A 21,987-nucleotide genomic window follows, 5' to 3' on the forward strand; every position below is an offset into this window, starting at 1 on the left:
CAGGAGCAGGGAACGGGGTCAGCTGTGCGTGAACTCCTGGCCACTGCTCCTGCAACTCTCCCAGCAGCCCTACCCTTCGACCCACCCGCCCCGAGGACCTGGGGGCGCAGTGTGGGGCTGAGGTCGGTCTGGTGCGGAGGGAGAGGCGGGCGGTGCCCGGGAGTGGCAGGGACCGGCGGGCCTGGCATCCATGACCGGGAAGGGCCGGAGCGCTGGCGGGGGCGGGCGATGGGAGCACAGAGCCTCTTCCCAGCTTGCCTCTAGTCCGAGCGACGGGGTTCCAGCGGAGGAGGGTGGTGTGGATGGCGGGCTGGAGGCGGAGGGAGAGGAGCGTGCCCGGCGCCCGGCAGGTCCATGGGGAAGCCTTTGCTGACCCCTCCCCTCCCCTCCCCTCCCCTCCCCCGGCACCCAGCCCGCGGGGTCCGTGGTGCCTACAAGCTGGGGTTCGCAGGCAGCGAGAACAGGCAGCCCTGCCGGCCACGAGACCACCCACAGTGAGGATCTGCACACAGAGCCCCCAGCTCACCTGACCAGCCCTGACCCCCGTAAGGGTGGTGGGCTCGGGGCCGGCGGGACAGCGGGACACACGAGCCCTGCGGGGTCCCCGGCTGGAGGGGGGCACGGGCAGCTCTGCCGGGCTGGGCGGCAGCGAGGGACGCGGCCCGGCCGGTCTGCCCTCGCCCTCGGGCGTCTTAGAGCAAGGCTGGTCCTCAGAGCCTCCTCCTCCCCTGAGGCTTTCTGGGCAGGTGTGGGGTGCAGGCCTTTGTCTCAGACCGCGGGAGCTGCCGAGGCCCAGGGGTCTGTTCCTGGTCGGAGCTCAGGCGCCCGGCAGGCAGAGGCACAGCGGAGACTCACGTCTGCAGGTGGATCTTATGGCACGTTGGTCTGAAAACAGGGACGGAGCCCCGGAGCCCCGGAGGTGGTGGGCGGCTCACCCCTGCGTATCTGTTTCCCCAGGTACCGCGTGGTGGTCTCATACCCGCCCCAGAGCGAGGCGGAGATCGAGCTGAAGGAAGGGGACGTGGTCTTCGTGCACAAGAAGCGTGAGGACGGCTGGTACAAGGGGACCCTGCAGAGGAACGGCCGCACCGGCCTCTTCCCCGGCAGCTTCGTGGAGAGCTTCTGAGGCTGTGCCTGCCGCCCCCCAGGGACGGAGGTGCAGGGACCCCAGGGGAGCGGCCGCCCGAGGCCCCGGGTCCTTCTGGGGACCTTGCGGGGACGCCCGCACGCGCAGGACCCGGGGGCGAGGAGGTCACGGCTTCCACCCGCCCCGTGTCCGACGGGGAGCAGACGCGCTGGGGTGGTTGGCTGCCGGGATGCCCCTCTGCCGTCTGCGGGCGGGGCCGGTGGGGGGGTAGGGCCCCGCGCGTTTGGAGAGTGTCCTTTGGGCGGCTCCGGGTTTCACGTGGGTCCTGATTGCTCCTCGTCTCCGGCTATACCTCAGGCACCTCCACCTGGACCCTCAGCACGGTGCCCTGGTCCGGGGTCGTCAACTGCCCCGTCCGGGCAAGGCCAGCACGTGGCTCCCGCGGGGCGAGGTGGCAGCAGTGCCTCGTGCTTTGCCACCACTGTCCCCTCTCCCTCGTGCTTCTTTCTTACATCTTTTTACTGCAAAGCTGTTAGACTTTCTAAATGTCTAACAGGTCGTTCACTGCCTATTTTTCATACATCTGGTGCTGCCTTTTTGTAAAACTAGTCAGGACTTGGTTGAGCTTGAAAGAAAAAAATCTCTGGGGAGACACCAAAGGGGCAGAACTTTTACAGGCACCATGTGAACCTGGAGAGCCAGGTCTTCACAGCCTCGGTGCTCGTGGGGCCAGAGGGGCCTGGGCATTGGAGGGAGTTAGGAAAAGCCCGTGTCTTTCCACCCTTCCAGAGCCCCTGCCGCATCTGGAGATGTTCTGACGAGAGGTGGCAGTAAAGGAACAGGAGGGTGGACCCCAGGTCAGGAGGCAGAACTTCCCTTCTGCGCTGTAGAGGGGACACCACAGCCAGCACTTCCACTGTCCAAACGTGCGGTTTTTACCACCGTTCAGATCGACTGCCTTGTGACGGTTTCTCCTTTTTTTCTTTAAATAAATAACTGCTCTGCTCTCAGTACACACCTTGGTCTCGAGAGCAGAGCCACGAGGATAACGAGGGCTTTGAGGCATCATGCAGACTTGCAGGTCCAGGGAGCTGGGCGGGGAGGGGCAGCTCTGATCCTGGGACCTTCCCTGTCGGGGGTCCATGAAGGGCACCCACGAGTCCACCTTCCCCCAAGCCCCGACGGGAGGAGCCCGTGAGAGAGACACCTTAGGAATACGTTCCTATCAGTTCCCAAACCCTCTCTCTCTTCATAAAGCCACTCAGGGTTAAATCAGGCTGAACACACTAGCCTTTGGGATGTCTCTGCAACAAAATCCAGAAGCCCACTCCCCGGCCTGCCATGAGGCCGTGGCAGGAACGCTGTTGTCAGAGTTCCTGTGTTGGGGTGTGACCTGGGTACTTGTTGCTGCCCGGTGGCTCCACGCTGGCGGGTCGCCCCCAGGGAAAGCGCTCTTCCTCTCTCCAGGACATGATAGATTGACAGAGTTGAGAAATTTGTTCCGAATCAAAGGGAAAAAAATCCGGTTTAAATGCAGGGAGTCCCACGCACCGAGTTTATGACAGCCAGAAGGTGCGCGTTTGTCACTGGTTGCCAAATTAGTTGCCTTCTGTGCACAGAAATCCTGTGCGTGTCTACAATTATGTCATCACCAAAAACACGCGTGGATTAACATGCTCAGTGAGACACGTGTTCTCCAGTGAAACCAGAGCCGACTTCGTCCCCAGATGATAGGAAAGTCTTCTTTCTAAACGTAGGCAGTTACCAAGCAACAGCACAGACCGCTCCCGGCACCGCCCACGTGATGCTGAGAGGCTGGCGCCTGGTGGAGGGGGCATGCCCCCCTGCAGGTGTCTTAGCAAAGTTGTCGCCAGCCTCTCCTGCGCAGAGTCAGGGCTGGGCGCTGGGGCCTCCCCGGGGCCACCAACGTCGGGGCCTCCTCGCCGGCCAGGCTCCGGGGAGCATGGACACGCACGACCACCCCCCTGCTTTGGGCTGTTTTCAAACCCTTGGTCAGAAAATCAGCCCTCGTGACCAGTGAACCACAGACAGGGCAGGAGCAGAAGCAGACCCTTCTGCCGGGGGCCGTCCTGCCCGGAAGGGTCCCCTCGTCCTGGCCACTAAGATGAACCAGCCCTTCTCCTGACACCCTCAGACTCCCCAGGTCCAGACTTCACGCACCGTGGTCGTGACGTGGCCTTTGGGGCCAAGGCGACATGCTCTGAGGAGCAGGGTAGAGTCCTCAGCCACATGCACTGACATCAGAGGACACGGAGGTGACAGGGCCATCGGGCCATCAGAGGGCCACGGGAACAGAGTCAGGAGATGGCAGCCTCACAGTGAATGCCGGGCTCTGGTGGGAAATCGTTGGCACTTTGCACAGTCACACACATGCACCCCTTGCTTCTGTTAGACACAGACGTCAGCGTGTGATTCTGGAGGGACGGACTGATGACAAACCATGATGCCTGTGTTTCCGAGTCTTTAAATAAAACTGAACGTGGAGAGGCCTGGTGTCTGGATGGGGGAGCAGTCAGGTGGGGCCGGGCTGGGCAGGAGAATCGGCAGGTGTCCCCCACGTCCCCTCTGCCAGCCTGTGGGCGCACAGCCCTGCCACCCCCAGGAGCTTCCGAGCGGGCCACCCGGGGTCTGTGTCAGGGTGGCGGGCCGCTGAGGGGACTGGGGGCACCAGACAGCCACTCCCGGCACAGGCTGGGATTCTGCTGCTGGGGAGGAAGAACTGAGCCTGGCCAGTGGGGCTTGGGCGGCTTCTAGGACCCCCGCAGGCTCTTGCTTGCCTGGAAAAGCAGAGTGACTTTCTGTAGGTGATGCCCCTTCCTTGCTTGTGGGAAGCCTTCGTGTCAGTAGTCATTCAAGTCCTGTCGGCCAGGAGTGCCTGGAATCGGCCTCCCAGACCAGCACACTCACTACCCTGCCTGTGTGTCTGGCCTCGGGTGCCTGGGCCACAGGGACCTGTCCTCTGGAACCCACCCGCAGGAGGGGCGTCAGGAGGCTGCCAATCTCTAAAGCGGGGGGGGGGGGGGAGCGTGGGGGCCTGTCTCCAGTAGCCAGACAGAGGGAGGCCCGGCAGAGGGCTGCACACGACCCAAGACCTGTCAGGGTGTTTCCTGGAGGAGACCCCGCTGCCCTCCTGGCCGGGCCTCCCACCCAGAGCCTTTGACCGTCACATCACTGGAGCTGGAGGGGAGCTTAGCCAGGAGCTACTTCCCTCTTCTATGTGAACGAACACAGTGAACTAGCGGAAGACTGGTAACACCACCTGCAGGGTGCGGAGGGGAGGACAGCCCGTGCTGCAGTGATGAAGGCTTCACGCACTCCCCAGCAAGCTGGGCCAGAGACACGTCGCCAGGTGGGCCGTTAGATGAAGTGGACAGATCTCATGCTCAGTGCATCCCCAAGACCAGTGCCCAAGGCTGGGCACTGAGCCAGGCCCTCCGTGGAAACAGTGCGTCGGGCCTGAGGGCCGGGGGCGGCAGCGCTGTCATGACCCGCAGGCCGCCTGGCAAGTCTGACCACAGGGACGGACACGGCAACCCCCTGCCCCTGGGCCTGGAGCCACCTCCGAATCCAGGCTGGTCAGGGCAGCTGGACACTCACCTGTGAAGCAGAGACAACCCCACTGTCCACAGGGAACTGGGACTCTGCTGAGACCTCAGCCCCGTGGCTTTTGGGAGCAGGAGTCATTGCTCTGCCCCCGACACTGACGAGGTGGCACACGTTGGCCTTGGGGAAACTCGGGTCTCCTTTCCCGGGGGAGGCGCTCCACAGCCGGCCCTTCATTGGTGAGGACAGATTGGTGACACCGTGGAGTGCGCAGTGGCGGTGTTCTGCGCCCGCGCGGCCTCACCCTGCCCCATCCCTCAGACCGCACCTCCTCCCCCCAAGCCCACAGCAGAGCGAGGGCTGTTCCAGGGATCGTACTAGACGCGCCTTTTCGGGCTGTGCGTCCACAGCCCCCAGTCCTCCTGGGAAGCCTGGAGCCAGACCTCCAGTCACAGGACTGAGGCTGGAAGGGACAGGGGAGGGTGTGCGGTTCAGAAAAGGGATTCTGGGTAAGGAAGGGGAGAGGAGGCCCGTGAGGAGCCCCTGCACCAGGCAGGGCAGAGGTAACAGGGCGGCAAAGCAGGAGGGGGACTGGGAGGGCAGCAGGGAGGGGCTGTGTGCAAGCGCCCTGCAGACTGAGAACCACGGCCCGTGTCCCGCTCCCGGAACCTGAGAACCTGTCAGGTTACGTGACAAAGAGGGGTTGAGGTTGCTAACCGGCCGACCCTGAGTTACGGAGACCCTCCTGGCCCCCTGGGTGGGCCCAGAGTGCCCACGGGTCCTTGCAAGGACATCAGGGAGGCCGGAGAGCCGAGAGCCGCGCACGGGAGGCGCCCAGGGCCTACTCTGAAGCTGAAGGAACCAAAGGCTGACGCTCCTCTGACCCGGGTCGGGTCCTGAATGACCCCCGGGACCCCTCCGGGCCTTGGGCCATTTCGGGAGGGCTGGTGGGTCTGTTTGAACAGGGACGGAAGGAGGGCCAGCAGGGCAAACGGGGAGGGGGCTCCTGATGGGGAGCATCCGGAACTGCTAAGGAAGAGGCTCCAGGGGGACCGGGAGGCCCCCACGGAGGAGGTGAGCGCCGGCACCGGGCTGCCGCGGAGGGGCCACCGAGGGGGCGGCTCAGCTAGCACCGGGCAGGACGCCTGCCCCGCGAGGAGGGGGTGCGCACGGCAGTGGCAGGGGCTGAACACGGGCCAAGAAAACGGCGTGCGTGCGTGTGGGTCCCCTGGAGGGGAGCATCCGGGGGGTGGGGCGCGGAAGGCGGACAGGGGCGGGAGGGCGGCGACGGGCTCTGCCACCTGCCTCCCGCGCTTGCCCGGGGCCCAACCTGGGGTTGGGGGAGTCAGGTTCCTTCCCACGGACCCCGCCCCCCTGGATGAAACCTCTGCCTCGGGCTAGGCTGGGAGACAGTCCTCCCCGCTCGGTTGTTCCTGGAATGACTCTCCCTGTTCCAGGGCCCTCAGGGCCTCAACTTTTTGGCACCAAACTGCCCTTTTCTCTAAATAAGCAGCTCTTGCCCTGACGGTTCCAAGAAAGAAACGAGACGGCCCCCGTAAGAGAAGACGTGCAGCCGCCCTCGTAATCAGAGGAACGGGGTCCACACGACACCGGGACCCGCAGACGGGACGCTGCTCTGCCCGCCAAGCCGCTGGGACGCAGGTGACGCCCCAGAGGGCGACCTGGCGCACCTGCGCCCCAGGAGGTGCCACGTGGACGCGGGGCCTTCGCACAGCACGTCGGCGCACGGAGCTCACGCACAGGGACGTTCACGCAGGGCCCACGCACGGCACGTCGGCGCACGGCACGTCGGCGCACGGGTTCCGCCCTCGGGCCTGGGAGACAGGGGTTTGCGGCGGCTCCACGCCAGTGGTTGAAGGAGCAGGTGAGGATGCGGGGGCGGCGCGCGTGTTCTTGTGAGAAGGGGACGTGGAGGAGTGAGCGTGTGTGAAGGTGGCGGGCACCGGAATGTGCTTCGTGTGTGCGCGGGAGCGGAACCTGGGCGGTGGGCGGGGCGTCTGTGGAGGTTCCTCAGCGCTGCCGTTTACTCTTTACCACGTAAATACCTGGCTCATTGGAACGTAGCTTCCCACGTCTAAGTCAGATGACCTGTTTGGAGTGAGAGTCAGAAGCTGAGCAGCCGCTGCCTCCGGCGCGGCTGAGAGGGACCCGGGGGCGCCGCGGGGGAGCAGCCTCTGAGCTGGGGGCGGGGCGGGGCTGGAAGAGGGAGGGAGAACCCGGAGCCTCCCGCGGCCCCCGCCCCCACCCCAGGCCTGGCCGGGCCTTCGAGGACCGGCTTGGGGCGTGTCCTGGGACGTCGGTGCTCCTGGGCTCCGCGTCGGAAGCTGCAGTCCTGACGCTGGTTTCCGACGCGGCGGCCTCCCACCCTCTGGGCTGGATCGCGTTTGGCGGCGGCCCTCGGAGGGTCCAGGGCGCTCTCCCTTCTCGGCCCCCGTGGCCTGAGCGCTGACTTACAACGGGGAGAGGGGCAGGCTCTGCAGCACCGCCGAGTTGTTAGCACCGTGGCACGTCTATGCGCGCCGATGACTCAGCCCTTTAATGCGCCTCTTAAATATGCATCAGAGCCCTGATAAACGTGAGTCATCCTGGGAATGACTTCGCAGCTGTTCGCCCGCCGCATCGCTGATGCATGTTTTTTCGGTGAACTCATCAAAGGACCTAGATTTTAATCAAAGGCTTCAGAATCTTCTGTTGGGGCCAAGTCAAATCCCTGTGAATCCGAAGGGAGGTCTCTGGTGGCACACCCCAGGGCTCTGCCAGTAGAGCACGGTGTAATTTAGGTAAAGGCGTCAGGGCGTGAATATCACATCTGTCAATTACCCAGAGCCTGGTGGGACAGGTGGATATAACAGACAGCGGAACCAAGGTCACAGTTTCCTCAAGGGAAGAGATTCGTGCACGACCGGAATAATTGTAGAACCTTATGTACAGAAATCTGCGGTTTATTGTGTTTGACCGACCAGCGCGACCAGGGTTCCTCCAAAAGGAGAATGTGGCATAAGTAAATGCAAAACTGCCGAGGTGGGTGCGCGGAGAGTCCTGTGAGGCGGCTCGCTTGTCGTAGGGCACGTGCAGCTGTGGCGCTTGGGGAGGGATTAGTGGTGACACAGCTGCCCCCAGGGATCAGGACTCGGAGGGGACTCCCAGGACAAAGGGGCAGGACTGGCAAGGCAGGCGGGCTTCTCCTCGCTTATAGACTAGGTCACTTTCCAGGCTTTGGAATTAATTGTCTGTTAGTACAAACGGTCAAGTTGCATTGACCAAGTAAAATTGTAAAAAAAAAGTGCTCTAGATTTTATATTTTCAAAACCCTGGAACTCTTTGTTCAGATGCAATCTTCTGTGGAAGACTAGCACGTAAGGCCGATGAAAGCAGGGCTCTTTTTCTGGAAACGGGGCGGGGGCCGGGAAACCCATCTGCGTGGGTGCTCCCCACGGTCCACGGCCCTTTGTGCGTCTCCCAGGCGAGTGGGAGCTTCTGTGCGCTGTTCCTGTAACAGCTGACAAGCCGTCGGGGGTCGGGGGCCTGCTGTTCTAATGGACTCCTGCAGGGTCTCGTCAGTGTGGTTAGACTTGGAAACGTGATCCAGAATTGAGATTGCAAAGTCAGGTTAAACAGCTGGGCAACCCCACTCAGCCCTGTCCGTCATACTCAGCAGAGGCCGTGCTCCCGGGACGCCTCAGCATTTGGTTTGGGGCCCAGTGTCTCAGCGCTGCTCGTTTCTCCTCTTTCTCGGTGCCAGGCATGAGGCCACCGTCAGGGGCTTCCCTGTGCGGCCACTTCACAGCCTCGAGGCGGTGGAGACAGGCGTGGCCGCTGTCCCCGGGTGGAGGGGAGTTCGCGCCTGCGTCCCACTGGGACGGCTGCCTCTCTCTCCCCGGATGGCGGGCACCGACAGCCGCCCCTCCCCGTCCCTCCCGCGAAATGCATTTCCCAGACTGCCCTGCAGCCAGCCCAGGCCATGAGTGGGGACCCCCCTTCTTCCCAGCTTTCTGAAAGCTGGGGCGTGGATGTGTCAAAGCCATCTCCAGCCACGAAGACAGGAGCAAACTCTGTGGACAGCAGAGAAGGAGGAGGAGGAGGGGCTCTGACCAGCCAAGCCACGGTGGATGGCCTGCCCACGGGAGAGAGAAGTAAACGTTTGTCTGTTTAAGCCACCATCACTGGGAGACTCTTCTTCCTCTTACACCTGTGTTTTTTTTTACAATCTCCACTGGGTTGCCTTCTAACCTGACGTTCTAGAATGGTCGTCTCTCCGTGGATCACAGATGGAGCAGACATTGCTGAGTGACCAAAGGCCAGTTCTGACTTATGCTTATGGACATAATGGAAAAACAGCACTGGATTTACCCTTCCGCCTGACACAACTAGGAAACCAGACAAAACACAGGACATTGGAACACAGGCGTCACAGAACAGTGATTCTCGGGAAGAAGGGGCCCTTTAGTGAGTGTGGGGTGCCATCACAGCCTGGGGGCTTAAACAGCAAGTTTTAATTCCCCACAGCTCTGGAGGCTGGAAGTCTGAGATCAAGGTGTGAGCAGGGCTGGTTCCTCCGGAGGCCTCTCTCCTTGGGTCCTCACGTGGCTCCCTCTGTGCGTTGTGTCCTGATCTCCTCCTCTTATAAGGACAGCAGTCCTGTTGGATTCGAGCCCACCCGTGTGACCTCATTTGCCTTACTCACCTCTTTAAAGGCCCGACACAAAACACGACCGTGTGTTTCAGCTGCATCACACAAAATTTTTTGTCTGTTTTTGTGTTAATTAAGTTAAAAATATTTTGTAAATTTGCCTTTTTTTTGGGGGGCCTGTAGGGTTTTTTTCTAAGAAGTGTGTTATTTAATTTCTGAATATTTAGGAATTTCCCAGGTATCTTTCCATTGTTGATTGCTAGTTTAATTCCATTGTGGTCAGAGAACATATTTTATACAATTTCAGCTCTCTTAAACTTATTGAGGCTGGTTTTATGGTCCAGAATACGTTCTTTTTTGGTGAATGTTCTGTGTACACTTGAAAAGAACGTGTGTCCTGCTGCTGTGGGTTGGTTGTGATCTCTAAATGTCAATTAGATCAAATTGATTGATAGTGTTGTTTAAGCCTTCTATATCTTTATAGATCTTCTTTCGACTTGTTCTGTCAGTTACAGAGAGAACATTGTTGAAGTTTCCATTTACAATGGTGGATTTGTCCTTTTAAGGTCTGTGGTATCTGTAAGTCTCTTTAATTCTATCAGTTTTTTGCGTCATGTATTTTGACTCGGTTATTAGGTGCAAACACACGTAAGATAGATAGGTTCTCGTGGTGAATTGGCCCCTTTATCATTTAGAAATGACCCCTTTTCTCCCTGGTGCAGTTCCTTGTTCTGAATTGACTTTGTCTTAGTTATGCTGCCACTTTAGCTTTTGTCTCATTCCTATTCTCATGAAATATGCTTTTTCTATCCTTTTAGTCTGTCTTCATCTTTAAAGTAGTGTTATAGTAAAGTAGTGTTTCAGATAGCTGTATCTTACTTTTAAAATCCAACCTGACAGTCTCTGCCTGTTAACCTTGGAGTGTTCTGACCATTCACAGTAACGTGATTGGGTTTAAATCTACAGTTTTGCTATTTTTTGTTGTTTCATCCTTTCATTATTTCTCCCTCTTTTCCTGACTCCTTTGGATTAATTTAGTATGTTTTATGTTTCCATTTTATTTCCTTTTTTGACTCAAGAGGCATACTTTGTTTTAAAATTTTGTGATTGATCTAGAGTTCGAAGTATGTGTATTTAGTTGTCATCGATAGTTGTCACAATATTAAAGATACACATTATGCCTCTTCACATATTTTGTGAGCATTTGTTATTCGAATACACTGATTCTACCCTCCTCAGCCTTTGTGCCACTGTTTTCATACATTTTACTTCTATGTTTGTGCCAAAAATCTTGGCTCTTTGTGCACCGATGCTGAACAGAAATACAGAGTTTTGGAGGAAGGGAAAGAATAGCTTTATTCTTTGCCAGGCAAAGAGGGAACACAGCTGGCTAGGGCCTCAAGAACTGTGCTCCCTTTCAAGAGGGTAATGAGGAGTTTCATAGTAGTGGTTCAAAGAGGGTGTGATCAGCTCGTGGACACTCTTCGGGTTGGTTAGTGGTGAGGTAATTGGGAGTCGGCATCATCAACCTTCTGGTTCCAACAGGTCTGGGGTCTCCGTGCTTGTGAGCAGCAGACAGTTAACTTCTCCCACCTGGAGGGGGTTTCAGTATCTGCAAAACAGCTCAAAGATATTGTTGTGTGCATCCCTTGAGGGGGACCAGGACCCTGGCCCAAGGCTGCGCTATTGTTTCCTGACTGCTCCTCTATTGTCTCTGCATCCCCTCCCTTCCCTGATTAGCATCTGTTTGAACCTGCTCCTTGGAACTCAGGGAGCGTCCTGGAGGCCGAATGAAGCCCATTTCCTGTAATCAAGAAATGGAGGACACAGAAAGGCTTCTGTGCCCAGGAGCCCACAGGGCCCTGATCCGTATCATATGTTACAGAGGCCCACAATTTATTTTGATTTTGCTTTAAACAGTTGGTTATCTTAAAGCAATTTAAAAGAAATTTTTTTATTGGAGTATAGTTGATTTACAGTGTTGTGTTAGTTTTAAATGTGCAGCAAAGTGATTCAGTTACGCATACAATTATATTTTTTTCAGATTCTTTCTCCTTATATTACAAAATATTGAGTATAGTTCCCTGTGCTATACAGTAGGTCCTTTCAGGTTATCTGTTTTATATATAGTAGTATAATATTAAAGCAATTTTTAAAAATAAATTATTTATTTATTTTTGGCTGCGTTGGGTCTTTGTTGCTGCACGCGGACTTTCTCTAATTGTGGCGAGCGGGGGCCACTCTTCCTTGCGGTGCACGTGCTTCTCATTGCGGTGGCTTCTCTTGTGGAGCTCGGGCTCTAGGCACGCAGGCTCGGTAGTTGTGACACACAGGCTTAGTTGCTCTGCGGCAGGCGGGATCTTCCAGGACCAGGGCTCGAACCCATGTCCCCTGCATTGGCAGGTGGATTCTTAACCACTGCGCCACCAGGGAAATCCCAAGGCAATTTTTAAACTAGAGAAAAACAGTCTTTTATGTTACGTGTTTACTCTTTCCAGTTACTTTGTGTAGATTTGAATTTCCTTTAGGTTTCACTTTTTTTCTGCCTGAAGCACTTCCTTTAACATTTCATGTAATCCAAGTGTGGTAGCAGTGGAGTTTTTCAGCTGTTGTTTGTCTTAATGTCTTTATTTTGCCCATATTTTTGAAAGATATTTTCACTGGCATGGAATTCTAGGTTGACTTTTTTTCATTCAGCATTTGAAAAGGTATTGTCTCTTGGTTTGCATTGTTCTTGATAAGATGTGTTTGTTCATTGGTAACCTAGTTTCTCTTGTAATAGGGAAGAACATTTTGTATTCTCTTACAAGTTAATCACTAAAGGAATGCTGCCTATAAGCTTAACCTCTACATAACGGCCCATCTCTGGGAGCCCTGCCTCCCAGGTAATGAGCATTCAGCTCAAACACCTGTGTTTAGCCCCCCACGGACCCTCCTGAGCAGGCCCACCTGTGAATGACTGCACGAGGGAGAAATTAACACCTCCCCTCCGGAGGCTGCCGGGAACCAGGAAGTGCTTGGCTTTAGTCCCGCCCCTTGTAGTATAAAAGGAGCCTCAGTCTAACTCAGCAAGATGGTTCTTTGGGCCACGAGCCCACCGTCTTGGTCTGCTGGCTTTCTGGATAAAGTCGCTATTCTTTGCCCCAGCAACTCGCCTCTGCATTTATTGGCCTGTCGTGTGGTGAGCAGGACGAGCTTGGACTCGGTAACACCGTCATTCAGACTCTCTGGAGTCTGCAAGATGTTTCCTTCTATAAGCATCTCTTTTTAAAGCTAGTATTTTTGCCACGTGGGGTAACACCTTAAACGCTGAGATTAACGACTTGGCAGGGAAATGGGGAATAAAGAGGGTAAATAAGGAATCGGGCGGCCCCGGCGAGCACTCCAGGCGTTGGTGCGGAGGCTGGCCGCCCTCTCCTTCTGTCATCTCGCCCGGGCGTGCCAAGTGGCTTCCTGATGCCGGAGGTCAGCGCCCTCAGCAGCTGCAGACGCGCTTTCTGGGCACCAGCCTGTGCTGACCTGCCAGGCGCTCAATGCCAAGTGTTGTGGACGAACGGCTTCCCTCTCACTTGGAAAGACTCAGGGACGCCAGGGCTCCCCCAGCTGGGCCGGCCTCACAGGGAGGCAGGGCAGCCTCGGACTCCGGCCGCTTTCCTCTGGGCCTCACCCTCCTCCCGGTCCACTTGGGCAGCAGCACCGCCTGCCTGCTCCCCAGATTTCACACGGGAGCCCAAGGGGCGTCGGAGGGCTCCCAGGAGCCTCAGAATCCGCCGGAGTGGGCGGCCCCAGGAGGAGCAGCTGGACATGGCCCTGCCCTTGACCATCATGGAGTAGGTGTTTCTGTTTCCTGTCAGGCCATCTGGGTGCAGTTCTGCCTGAGTGGGGCCGGTGCCCTAGTTCTGGGCTTCATCTCACAACCCCCTCTAGTCCCACACTGAGTAGCCTTTGTCAGCAGTAAAGGGACACTCACCTTCCAGCAGCTGCGTTTTCACTTTGTTTCTCCAGAACTTCGGGGGAGGAAGCTGACCCTCGGGGCAACCGTCATGAGCGTGGAGAAACGGCACCAAGGATGGTGCCGACCAAGTGAGCCAGGGCGAGGCTTCGTGGGACCAGGTGCTCGGCCTACCCCCAGGCTCCCGGGTCACCACTCCTGACCTGGAACCACCCCTCTCGGGACCTGAGGCCGCCGTGCCGGGGCCGGTGCCCTGGGGTGGTTTACTTGTGCGGTTGTCTCCTCCCGGGGGCCTGGGCAGGAGAACTGGAGGTTTGGGGGCACGCGGCTTTGACCTCGTGGGTGACCACGGCCTGCGGTGGCTCTGTCCACACAAGCAACCGTTTCCACAGAGGCAGGAATTTAAGCAAAGGCTGCTTGGGCCTCCCTCACTGAGGCACAGGCCACATGCAGGCACCTGAGAGTGGGTGGGCCTTGTGGAGGACCTTGACCTTGACCCCAAACCACAGTTAGATAGGCCTGGGGGCAGCAGAGCCTGAGCACAAGCCAGTTAACGAAAGGGCAGTGGCTGAGGCCGGAGGGGGCAGGCGGGACAGAGCCCAGGACACACCTTCGGGATCCGAGATTCTTTGCTCGGTGAGACACTCGAGCCTGCCCGGTGGCCGACCCCCTCCCGTCATCGGTGGGCAGCTGTGCCACGACCCTGTGGATTCCTGGTCCCCGTGCTCTGGCCACAGCTGCATGTGGACTCGCTGCAGACACAGCCGTGTCACCTGTGAGGACTGAGGCCCAGCCCATCTTTATTTTTTGCCTCCTGAGGGGGCTGCCAGCTCCGGTGACGTGTCTAATGGAAGGGGACGATTGTGCCAGCCTTGCTTGCCCCCAGCCTTAAAGGTGCTTTCAGTGTTTCATCGTAAGTGTGACGCCTGCGCTGGTTACTGTTTGCGGATACCCTTTATCAAGGAAGTTTCCTTCTATTTGATATTCTAAGAGTCTTTTTTTTTGTTTTGTTTTCTTAAATCTCAAAGATGCTAAATTTTATCAATATTTTCTGATTCTATAGGGATGACCATATGATTTTTCTTTTAACGTTCATGCTGAGTTACACTAGTTAATTTTCTAATGTTCAAACGTCATTGCCTTCCTGGATATGAGGAACTATCTTTTTAAATATATGTTCCTGGATTCAGTTTGTTAGTAATTTGTTTAGGATTTTTGCATGTTTGTTTACGTATGAGATTAGACTATAATTGTCCGTTCTCAGAATGTCTTTATTAGGCTTTGAAATGAAAACCATGTTGGCCTTGTAAAATGAGTTTGGGATGTTTCTTTTATCCATTTTTAAGGAATGTATTTGTTTCCTATTGCTGCTGTAACAAATTACCACAAATGTAGTGGCTTTAAACAGCACAGATTTATTTATCTTACGATGTTGGTAGTCAGAACCGGACTAAAATCGAAGTGTCAGGCACAGCTGTGCCCTCTGGAGCCTCCAGGGGAGGATCCCCGTCTGCCGTTTCCAGCCCCAGGAAGCGCCCACGTTCCGAGGCTTACGGCCTCTTCCGCATCGCAACCAGCAGTGCTGCCCCTCCGACCCTGCTTCGCCAGCCACACGTCCCTCCAGCGGCCCCCCGAGACCACCCAGAACCACCCCCCGGTCTCAGGCCCTCTGCAGCCTGCTGCCAGGTGAGGAAGCACGCTCGCAGGCCCAGGGCCGAGGGCGTGGGCATCTCTGGGGTGGGGGCAGCGTCCCACCTACCACGGGAGAGCTGGTCAAATGCCTTTCCTCTTGAGACAGCTGAGAGGATTCGCGGCCCAAACTGTAGGGGGATTTTAGTTATGAATTGTCTTTTATTAAGAAATTTTGTATTTTTTATATCAGTAAATTAATTTTTAAAATTATTTTCTGTTGATACTTCTGTATTTTCTAATTTATCAGTGACACTTTAATGTCCCAGTATCTGTAGTGATACTCTGTTTTTTCATTCCCCGCTTTTGCCTTTCAATTTTCAGCCTTTAAGAAAAAAGATAGGCTTACTGAGGCATAACGTACAGATAGTAAGAGGTGGTTGAGGTGGCCGCTTGCGCGTGCTTTACGAACGTCGGCAGCCACGCAGCCCCCTCACGCCGTGGGTCTGGGGACCTGAACCAGCCGCCAGATGCCCTCCTGCCTCGGAGGCCAGGCCGCCCCCCAGCAGGGCCGCCTTTTGCCGAAAATGTAGCTACACGTCAGCTTTTGGCTCAGTGTACACGATGTACCTTTTCCTATCAGGACAGAAAGCTTTAGCTCACTCTTGTAAAGTGACATAGCTGATTTAAAAAAACTTCTATGTAGAAAAATTAGAGCATGTGATTACTGATTTATTTGGGTCTAAATCTACCATATTACTAAATGCTTTTTAGCTGTCATACCTGTTTTATTTCCTTTATGTCCTTGTTTCCTTTTGGATGATCATTTATGAGACCGGTTTTCCGTCTACTGGCTTGAAAGGCACACGTGTTCCCACGCGTACGTGGTCCTTCCTGAGTCTCACGTTACCCGGCTGACGGGACTTTTATCCTCTGCCCAGTTAATGAGAACCTCCTCACGCCATGCATCCCACTCTCCCAACTTAACGTGCCACTGCAGTCTTGAATTTTTGTTCCCTCTCTATTTCTAGCTCCACAGGACATTTTCATGGGTTTACACAGCGTGTTCCTTTGTGTGTCAGTGTTTTTGAAGCGTGACCTAGTTACCCTCCTGCATATGCGGTAGGTAGTAGGACTCCTGGCCTGGACTTGAGTCCAAGCCCGCCTGCCCCTGGCCTGGCTCCTCCCCGCAACACACCTCTCCCCCGGCTCCATGCGCATCTGGCCTGAGAGTCAGACTTGCGCCTGCTCGCTGGGCTGGGCTTGGCTTGTGAACCCTCGTCAGCTCCCTGCCTCCGTCTTCCCAGTCCTCTCTGTTCACTGATCCTCTCCGTCCCCCGGGTGCACAGGCGTCATCGGGAGCCTGCTGTTCCCAGCATCCGGGTGGCCCTCCTGCCCTCCTGCTTCGGAAGCTGCTTCAGTCCTTCCAGGCCCAGCCACACCCACCCGCTTGCCTCCCTGTGCTCCAGGGCCAGGGGCAGGAGCCCTCCGCAGAGCGGCCGCCCCACAGGGGCCCTCCTCAGTTTGCGCTCCCATTTCCTGGCCAGACGGGAAAATGGGGCCTAAAATGAGTTCATCTTCAAAATGGGGATAGTAATCATCCCTGTAGCGCTTGGAAGCTGAAATCATAGTCTGTATGAAAGAGCTTAAAAATTCAGAGTCCTCGGTACAAAGATTAACGGTTGGCGGTGAAAGGCAGTTCTGTTTTACATGCTTTATGGAAAAAAATAAAACATGTCTAGCTTTATTTTGTTCCCAGGAAATTTATTAACTTAAGCACCAGTGGATAATATCTCACTCTGTGACCCTGGAGTATTAATAAGCTTTATAAAGAGAAGCTGAGCGTTATGCAGGCAGACCTCACTGTATTTGCATATCCTGTGCTGATTGGTGCCATTTTTCCAACGGCATTTGCTCACTTCTTGTCTCTGTGTCATGTTTTGGTACTTCTCACAGTATTTCAAACTTCCTCATCATTATATTTGTTACGGTGATCTGTGATCGGTGATCTTAATGTTACTACCACGGCTTGCTGCTTGCTGGATGGTTAGCATTTTTTTAGCAATTATTAACTAAGGTATGTGCACTGTTCTTTAGACATAAGCTGTTGCACATTTGACAGACTAAAGCACAGTGTAAACATAACTTTTATGTGCACTGGGAAACCAAAATTCATGTGACTGACTTTATTTCGATACTCGCTTCATTGGGTGGTCTGGACCCGAGCCCGCACTATCTCCGAGGTCTGCCTGTACTGTAATTGTTTAAAACTATTTTTGTTCTTTGCAGTGCAACTCTTCTAAAATAAAATCTTATGTGGAATCCCAGATATATGAAGTGAATTCAGGATTCACACTGCGGGCGTGCACGTGTGGCGAGTCTTCCTCACAGCAGAGTCACTAGCAGCCCAAGGTGACGGCCCTTCTTTTCACCTCCGGGTCTGAGGTAGGTTTCCGTGACCTTTTCAACTAGGAATTGAATAACTGTTTTAACATGCCAACAACCACTCTGGCATTTAAAAGTAACTTTATTAAAGTTCAGGAGAGCTGTTTATACACAGTTTGATGTAATAGGCTACCAACAACCACCACTCGCAGCACCTCACTGAGCTCGCCGCGTCGCTTCTGGGCTAAGGCTCAGCGCTGCGGCACTGGCCGGGCTTGGGAGGCCAGGCTACCTGCCCTCAGGGGCTCACCGACTCTCCTGCTCCCACCTTCCAGAGGCTGGGCATTACTGATCCTGAGAAGAAAGCGCAGAGCTTTTTCTGTGACGCTTGTAACTTATTTTACTAAACTGCAGAAATGCAAAAATGGAATTTAAAGTGTTGGTCCAGATAAGCTGTGCTACAAAATGAAAGGTTTTATTTGCAACTTACGCAAATTCATGAAAAAAGTACACTGCTCAGAATCTGACATGGGCTAAGTAAAACATTCTGTTATCTGAAAAATACTGGTAATATACCTCTGTCTTAAAATAATTCAAACATATAATTAAATTCTCATAGTTCTGATAAGATGTTTAAGATCACAGTTTGCAAAAAGAAGAGTTACAGTAATTTTAAACGTAGTTTAGTGAATATGTAGATACATTTTATTTGTCAAGTGTAAATATCAGTTTCATTTAGAATATTCAAGTACAAAAAATGAAAACTTAACGACTGTTAAGAAAAAGTTAGAGGCCATTAAATCGTTCTGCAAATACTGAGGCACTGAATTCAAATATCCTTTACAATACGAATTATCTAAATTTTTATCTTTAATATTCAGATGTTCCTAGTAACTTTTTTAAGAAATATTTTTTATAAGATGATCCAACTTTATTATTTATTTTCCCTGGAAGACAGTTTGAAACAAGTATGTAATATAGACTCATGCAAACAGTGTGAAGACACCCAGTTCCAAAGGTACTTATCACCAGAAAAGGGCTTATTTACCTGAGTGTTTCTGCTTTAAACATTGTTTCATCACAACAACCCATGGACCACAACACTGAAGCACATATTATGTAATTTGATGCAAAAGCTTAGGATCATGTTACCAGTTGGAATAATTGTATGAAAAATGTTAAAGTTCTATAAAACTATTGAGCTTGGAGTTTCAGGTACATAATACATTTTAAAACATATTCCCAAAAGTATACCTTTAGTATGTACACAAAACGCTCATCTTGGAATATGTATGCAATCAGAGCCACAATATAAACGAGTCCTGTACTTTCAAAGGCACCGACACTCTTGTCACAGCAAAGTGATAGCAAGCTCTGGGCAGCAGGAGAAATGATCTCAGTTCATCACAAACCAACAACTTGAACGTCTAACAGTGAATGAGTAACATCATCCAATCTGGCTTATGTACTGACCTCATACTTTAACTGTGGCCATTTGCCAGATACAGAATAAGTGATACAGCAAGTAAAAACAGCAAGAAAATCAAAGCATACTTCTAACAGTTTAATAACTTCGCTTGTGATGATCTTCTGTGATCTGGAACCTTTGTTTTACATAAAACTGGAGCTGGAAAGAGAAAAAAAACCTTTTGATTGGTACAATAGGAAACCATATAGGAATAAAAATCACTTGTTTTACAAAGCTTTTACAGAAAGAGCAGATGTACATTGAGGATATGATAGGCTATCTAGCCATGGGACTCTGGAAAGGAAAAGAAAAAACAAACACCAACATTTCTTGAGGGGAAATTTTTCTGAGCTCTCAAACGATGGGCTTGGCCCTGATTTTGCAAACAACAGCCCATACCTTACTTCCACAAGGTGATTGTAAATGGTTTTATGCGTATGGAATAAAGTCAGGGAGTCCAAATCTAGTAACACTGGACTAAGTTGAGATGATAAGGTAAAAGACCCCTTAGCTTTATAATTCGAGGCACACTGAAAAGAAGTTATAAATTATATTTATACACTTGGTCCTGTGGATCCAAGGGTTCCACATCTGAGGATTCAACTGACTGAGGATCGAAAATACAATATTTGGGGAATGAATGAATGAATGAATGAATAAATAAATAAATAAATAAATAAATAAATAAATAAATAAAAAATTAAAAAAAAGAAAATACAATATTTGGGAGAAAATAACAGAAAGTTCCAAAAAACAAAACTTGAATTTGCCACTTGCTGGCAACTATATACCTAGCATTTACATTCTATTTACATTGTAGTAGGTGTTATAAGTAATCTGTAGATGATTTAAAGTGTACAGGAAAATGTGCATAGGTTCTTTGCAAAAATTGTGCCATTGTATATGAGGGACTTGAGCATCTGTGGATTTTGGTATCCTCGGGGCCTCCTGGAACTAGTCCCCCACAGATAATGAGGGTGGTTTATCTTTTGAAATTCAGTGTATTCATTTTTCCTAGGCTCTGGGGGTGGATACATCAACGGACAAAACAGAGATCCACTCCCTGGAAGAGCTTATGTGAAAAGATCATACATGAGAATTCCTTCTTCCCCAAAACCATAAAATCCAGAGGCCAATTAAATCCACCCAAAACCGTGTGGATTTACTTCTCCATAGTTCAAAAATGGAAAGCTGTCATCATGGGCAATGTTGTGTTCTCCTACCTTTTTGAAGGTGACTTACAATATTCTGAAAATATCAGTCTGAAATACGATGTGGTCGTAAACCTGAGGGCTGCCCTTTGGGGCACGGGAGAACCTGAGCTCCCCACGCGGAGGGGCTGGGTGCTCAACAGAGCAAGCAAACGGGCGAAGTGATGAGGACATTTAAGTGGGAGAAGTAAAGTGAAAACAAGAAAGGAAGAAAACCTTATCTTCTAGGACTTCGGTTGCGTTGTCTTTAACACATACCCCAGACCTACAAGCCTTGGGACCATCCTCCACCTGCTACCAAGGCCGCCCCGATGCACGGGGGCCCTCTCTACCTTCCTCTGCATCTTTACGTCCACCACTCGTTTCACAAGCTCTGACATCAAAGCACAGGAGTTCCAATCGATAGCCTGGTTCCCTTATTAAAATAAAAATTCTCATAAAATCATTATCAGAATTTGTTTTAAAAAAGTAAACCTAAGAATTTTTTTTTTTATCAACTGTTATGTCTGTGACTCCCCAATATACAGCCTCTGTCAGGCATGAAATGTGACATAACTAACGGGGGGAGGGGGTGGTCAGCAGTTACTAGACGTGCCCTGGAGCAGCCAGTGTCCCCAGGTCGCTGACCCTTACGTGTTGTAGCAAATTTTTATTTCGTTCGTTCATTCACTTCAGACTCTCACTCAAGGATGCACGGAGCACGGAACACGTGCCAGGTGCCCTTCTAAGCTGCTGGGGAATCAGTCAGCACAGCAAGAGGGACGAGCTCTCTGCTCTCAAGGAACTGACGAGCTGCAGGAGCAGACGGGAGTAAGGAGACAGGGTGAAGCGCCCTGAAGGTCGGGGCAGTGAGACAGGCGGGGGGTGGGGGGCGCTTACTTCTTGCGGTCCTTGTCCTTCCTCACGTTACCACCCGGGGTCATAAAGGGCTGGTTCTGGTATATCTCGGAGGTAGCTTTCTTCTTAGAGAAAGCGATTATTTCTTCTTCCAGAAGTCTCCTCTTCTCCTCAAGCCTCAGCTTCTCCTCTTGGTGGACTCTCTTAAGGTGTTCAAACTTGGCCTGGAGCTGTGAAGTGAAGTGCGGTTCCCGCTGAGGACGTGCTGGGGCAGCCCATGCCCCGGCACCTCCCCACCGCAGCCCTGCTCACGCGGCCTGCGCGGCGACATGTGGAATTGCTCTAACTGTAATTTTGAATGAGCTCCCACGCAGAAAACGCATGAACAAAACATAAAAACAGCCTCATGCACAAACCTCAGTTTTTTAAATGTTTGACCTCTTAAGAGTTTTTCTTTTGCTCTACATTTTCCCCACAAAGCCCCTTCAAATAAAGTTTCAAAAATCCATTCTTAATAAAAGTGAGGGACAAATTACAGAAGCAAGTTATCAAAAAGAGGGAAAAAAAGCCCTTATTTTCCAAATAAATTTACTACGTGGTAGTGAAATAGCTGTTGACTACGCTGGTGAACCTGTTTGGAAAGCAAGTGTCAATTTAAATCAAGAACCTTAACATCTGTTATGTTTTTCCCACAGTCATTCACCTTCTTGAAATCTAAACTAAATCAAAAAGTCCTGAATTTAGATAAAAGTTTTATACATAAAAATACAGTTGACCCTTGAACCTTGCAGGGTTGGAGACGCCAAACCCCGCCGGTTGAAGATTCGAGTGTGTCACAGCTCCGTAAGCACAGACGGTGCAGTCCTGTGGACTCGGTGAGTGAAAAACATCCACGTATAAATGGGCCCATGCAGCTCAAACCCAGGTGGTTCAAGGGTCAGCTGTACTTGCTGGGTTTACACCATAATTGGGAAAAAGCACCTGTGTCTCTAAGAGAGAACATTTTAAAATTCACTTATGCTAAATACACTCAATGCAGTCATTAAAATGAGTTTTGCCAAAGTTTGTAACAGTACAACATGAGAATTCCCTGGTTTGATTGTTGTGTATCTGAAAAAAGATCTAGAGACTTTAGCAGGTTCCTTACGAATCAGCTGTGTGCCAAGAACACAAGCACAACATCTAGACTCTACATCAAAAAGA

At 52.5% G+C, this 21,987-nt stretch overlaps 2 protein-coding genes across 2 annotated transcripts in view; one reads left to right on the forward strand and one right to left on the reverse strand.

The window, feature by feature from the left end:
* Positions 1–3,666, forward strand: part of SH3RF3 (SH3 domain containing ring finger 3) — a 215,298-nt gene extending 211,632 nt beyond the window's left edge. Inside the window, exon 10 of the mRNA XM_068564637.1 lies at positions 958–3,666. Within this exon, the coding sequence (XP_068420738.1) occupies positions 958–1,126 (169 nt within the window). The 3' untranslated portion in view covers positions 1,127–3,666. The remainder of the gene's footprint in view (positions 1–957) is intronic.
* Positions 3,667–18,137: 14,471 nt separating this feature from the next.
* The window catches only part of SEPTIN10 (septin 10), a 55,853-nt gene continuing 52,003 nt past the window's right edge, over positions 18,138–21,987 (reverse strand). Inside the window, exons 10-11 of the mRNA XM_068565200.1 lie at positions 20,827–21,014; positions 18,138–18,895 (exon numbers count right to left, since the gene is read on the reverse strand). Coding sequence (XP_068421301.1) covers positions 18,880–18,895; positions 20,827–21,014 — 204 coding nt within the window. The 3' untranslated portion in view covers positions 18,138–18,879. The remainder of the gene's footprint in view (positions 18,896–20,826; positions 21,015–21,987) is intronic.

This window comes from Eschrichtius robustus, chromosome 15 (genome assembly GCF_028021215.1).
Source record: "Eschrichtius robustus isolate mEscRob2 chromosome 15, mEscRob2.pri, whole genome shotgun sequence".
Classification (NCBI taxonomy): Eukaryota; Metazoa; Chordata; class Mammalia; order Artiodactyla; family Eschrichtiidae; genus Eschrichtius; species Eschrichtius robustus.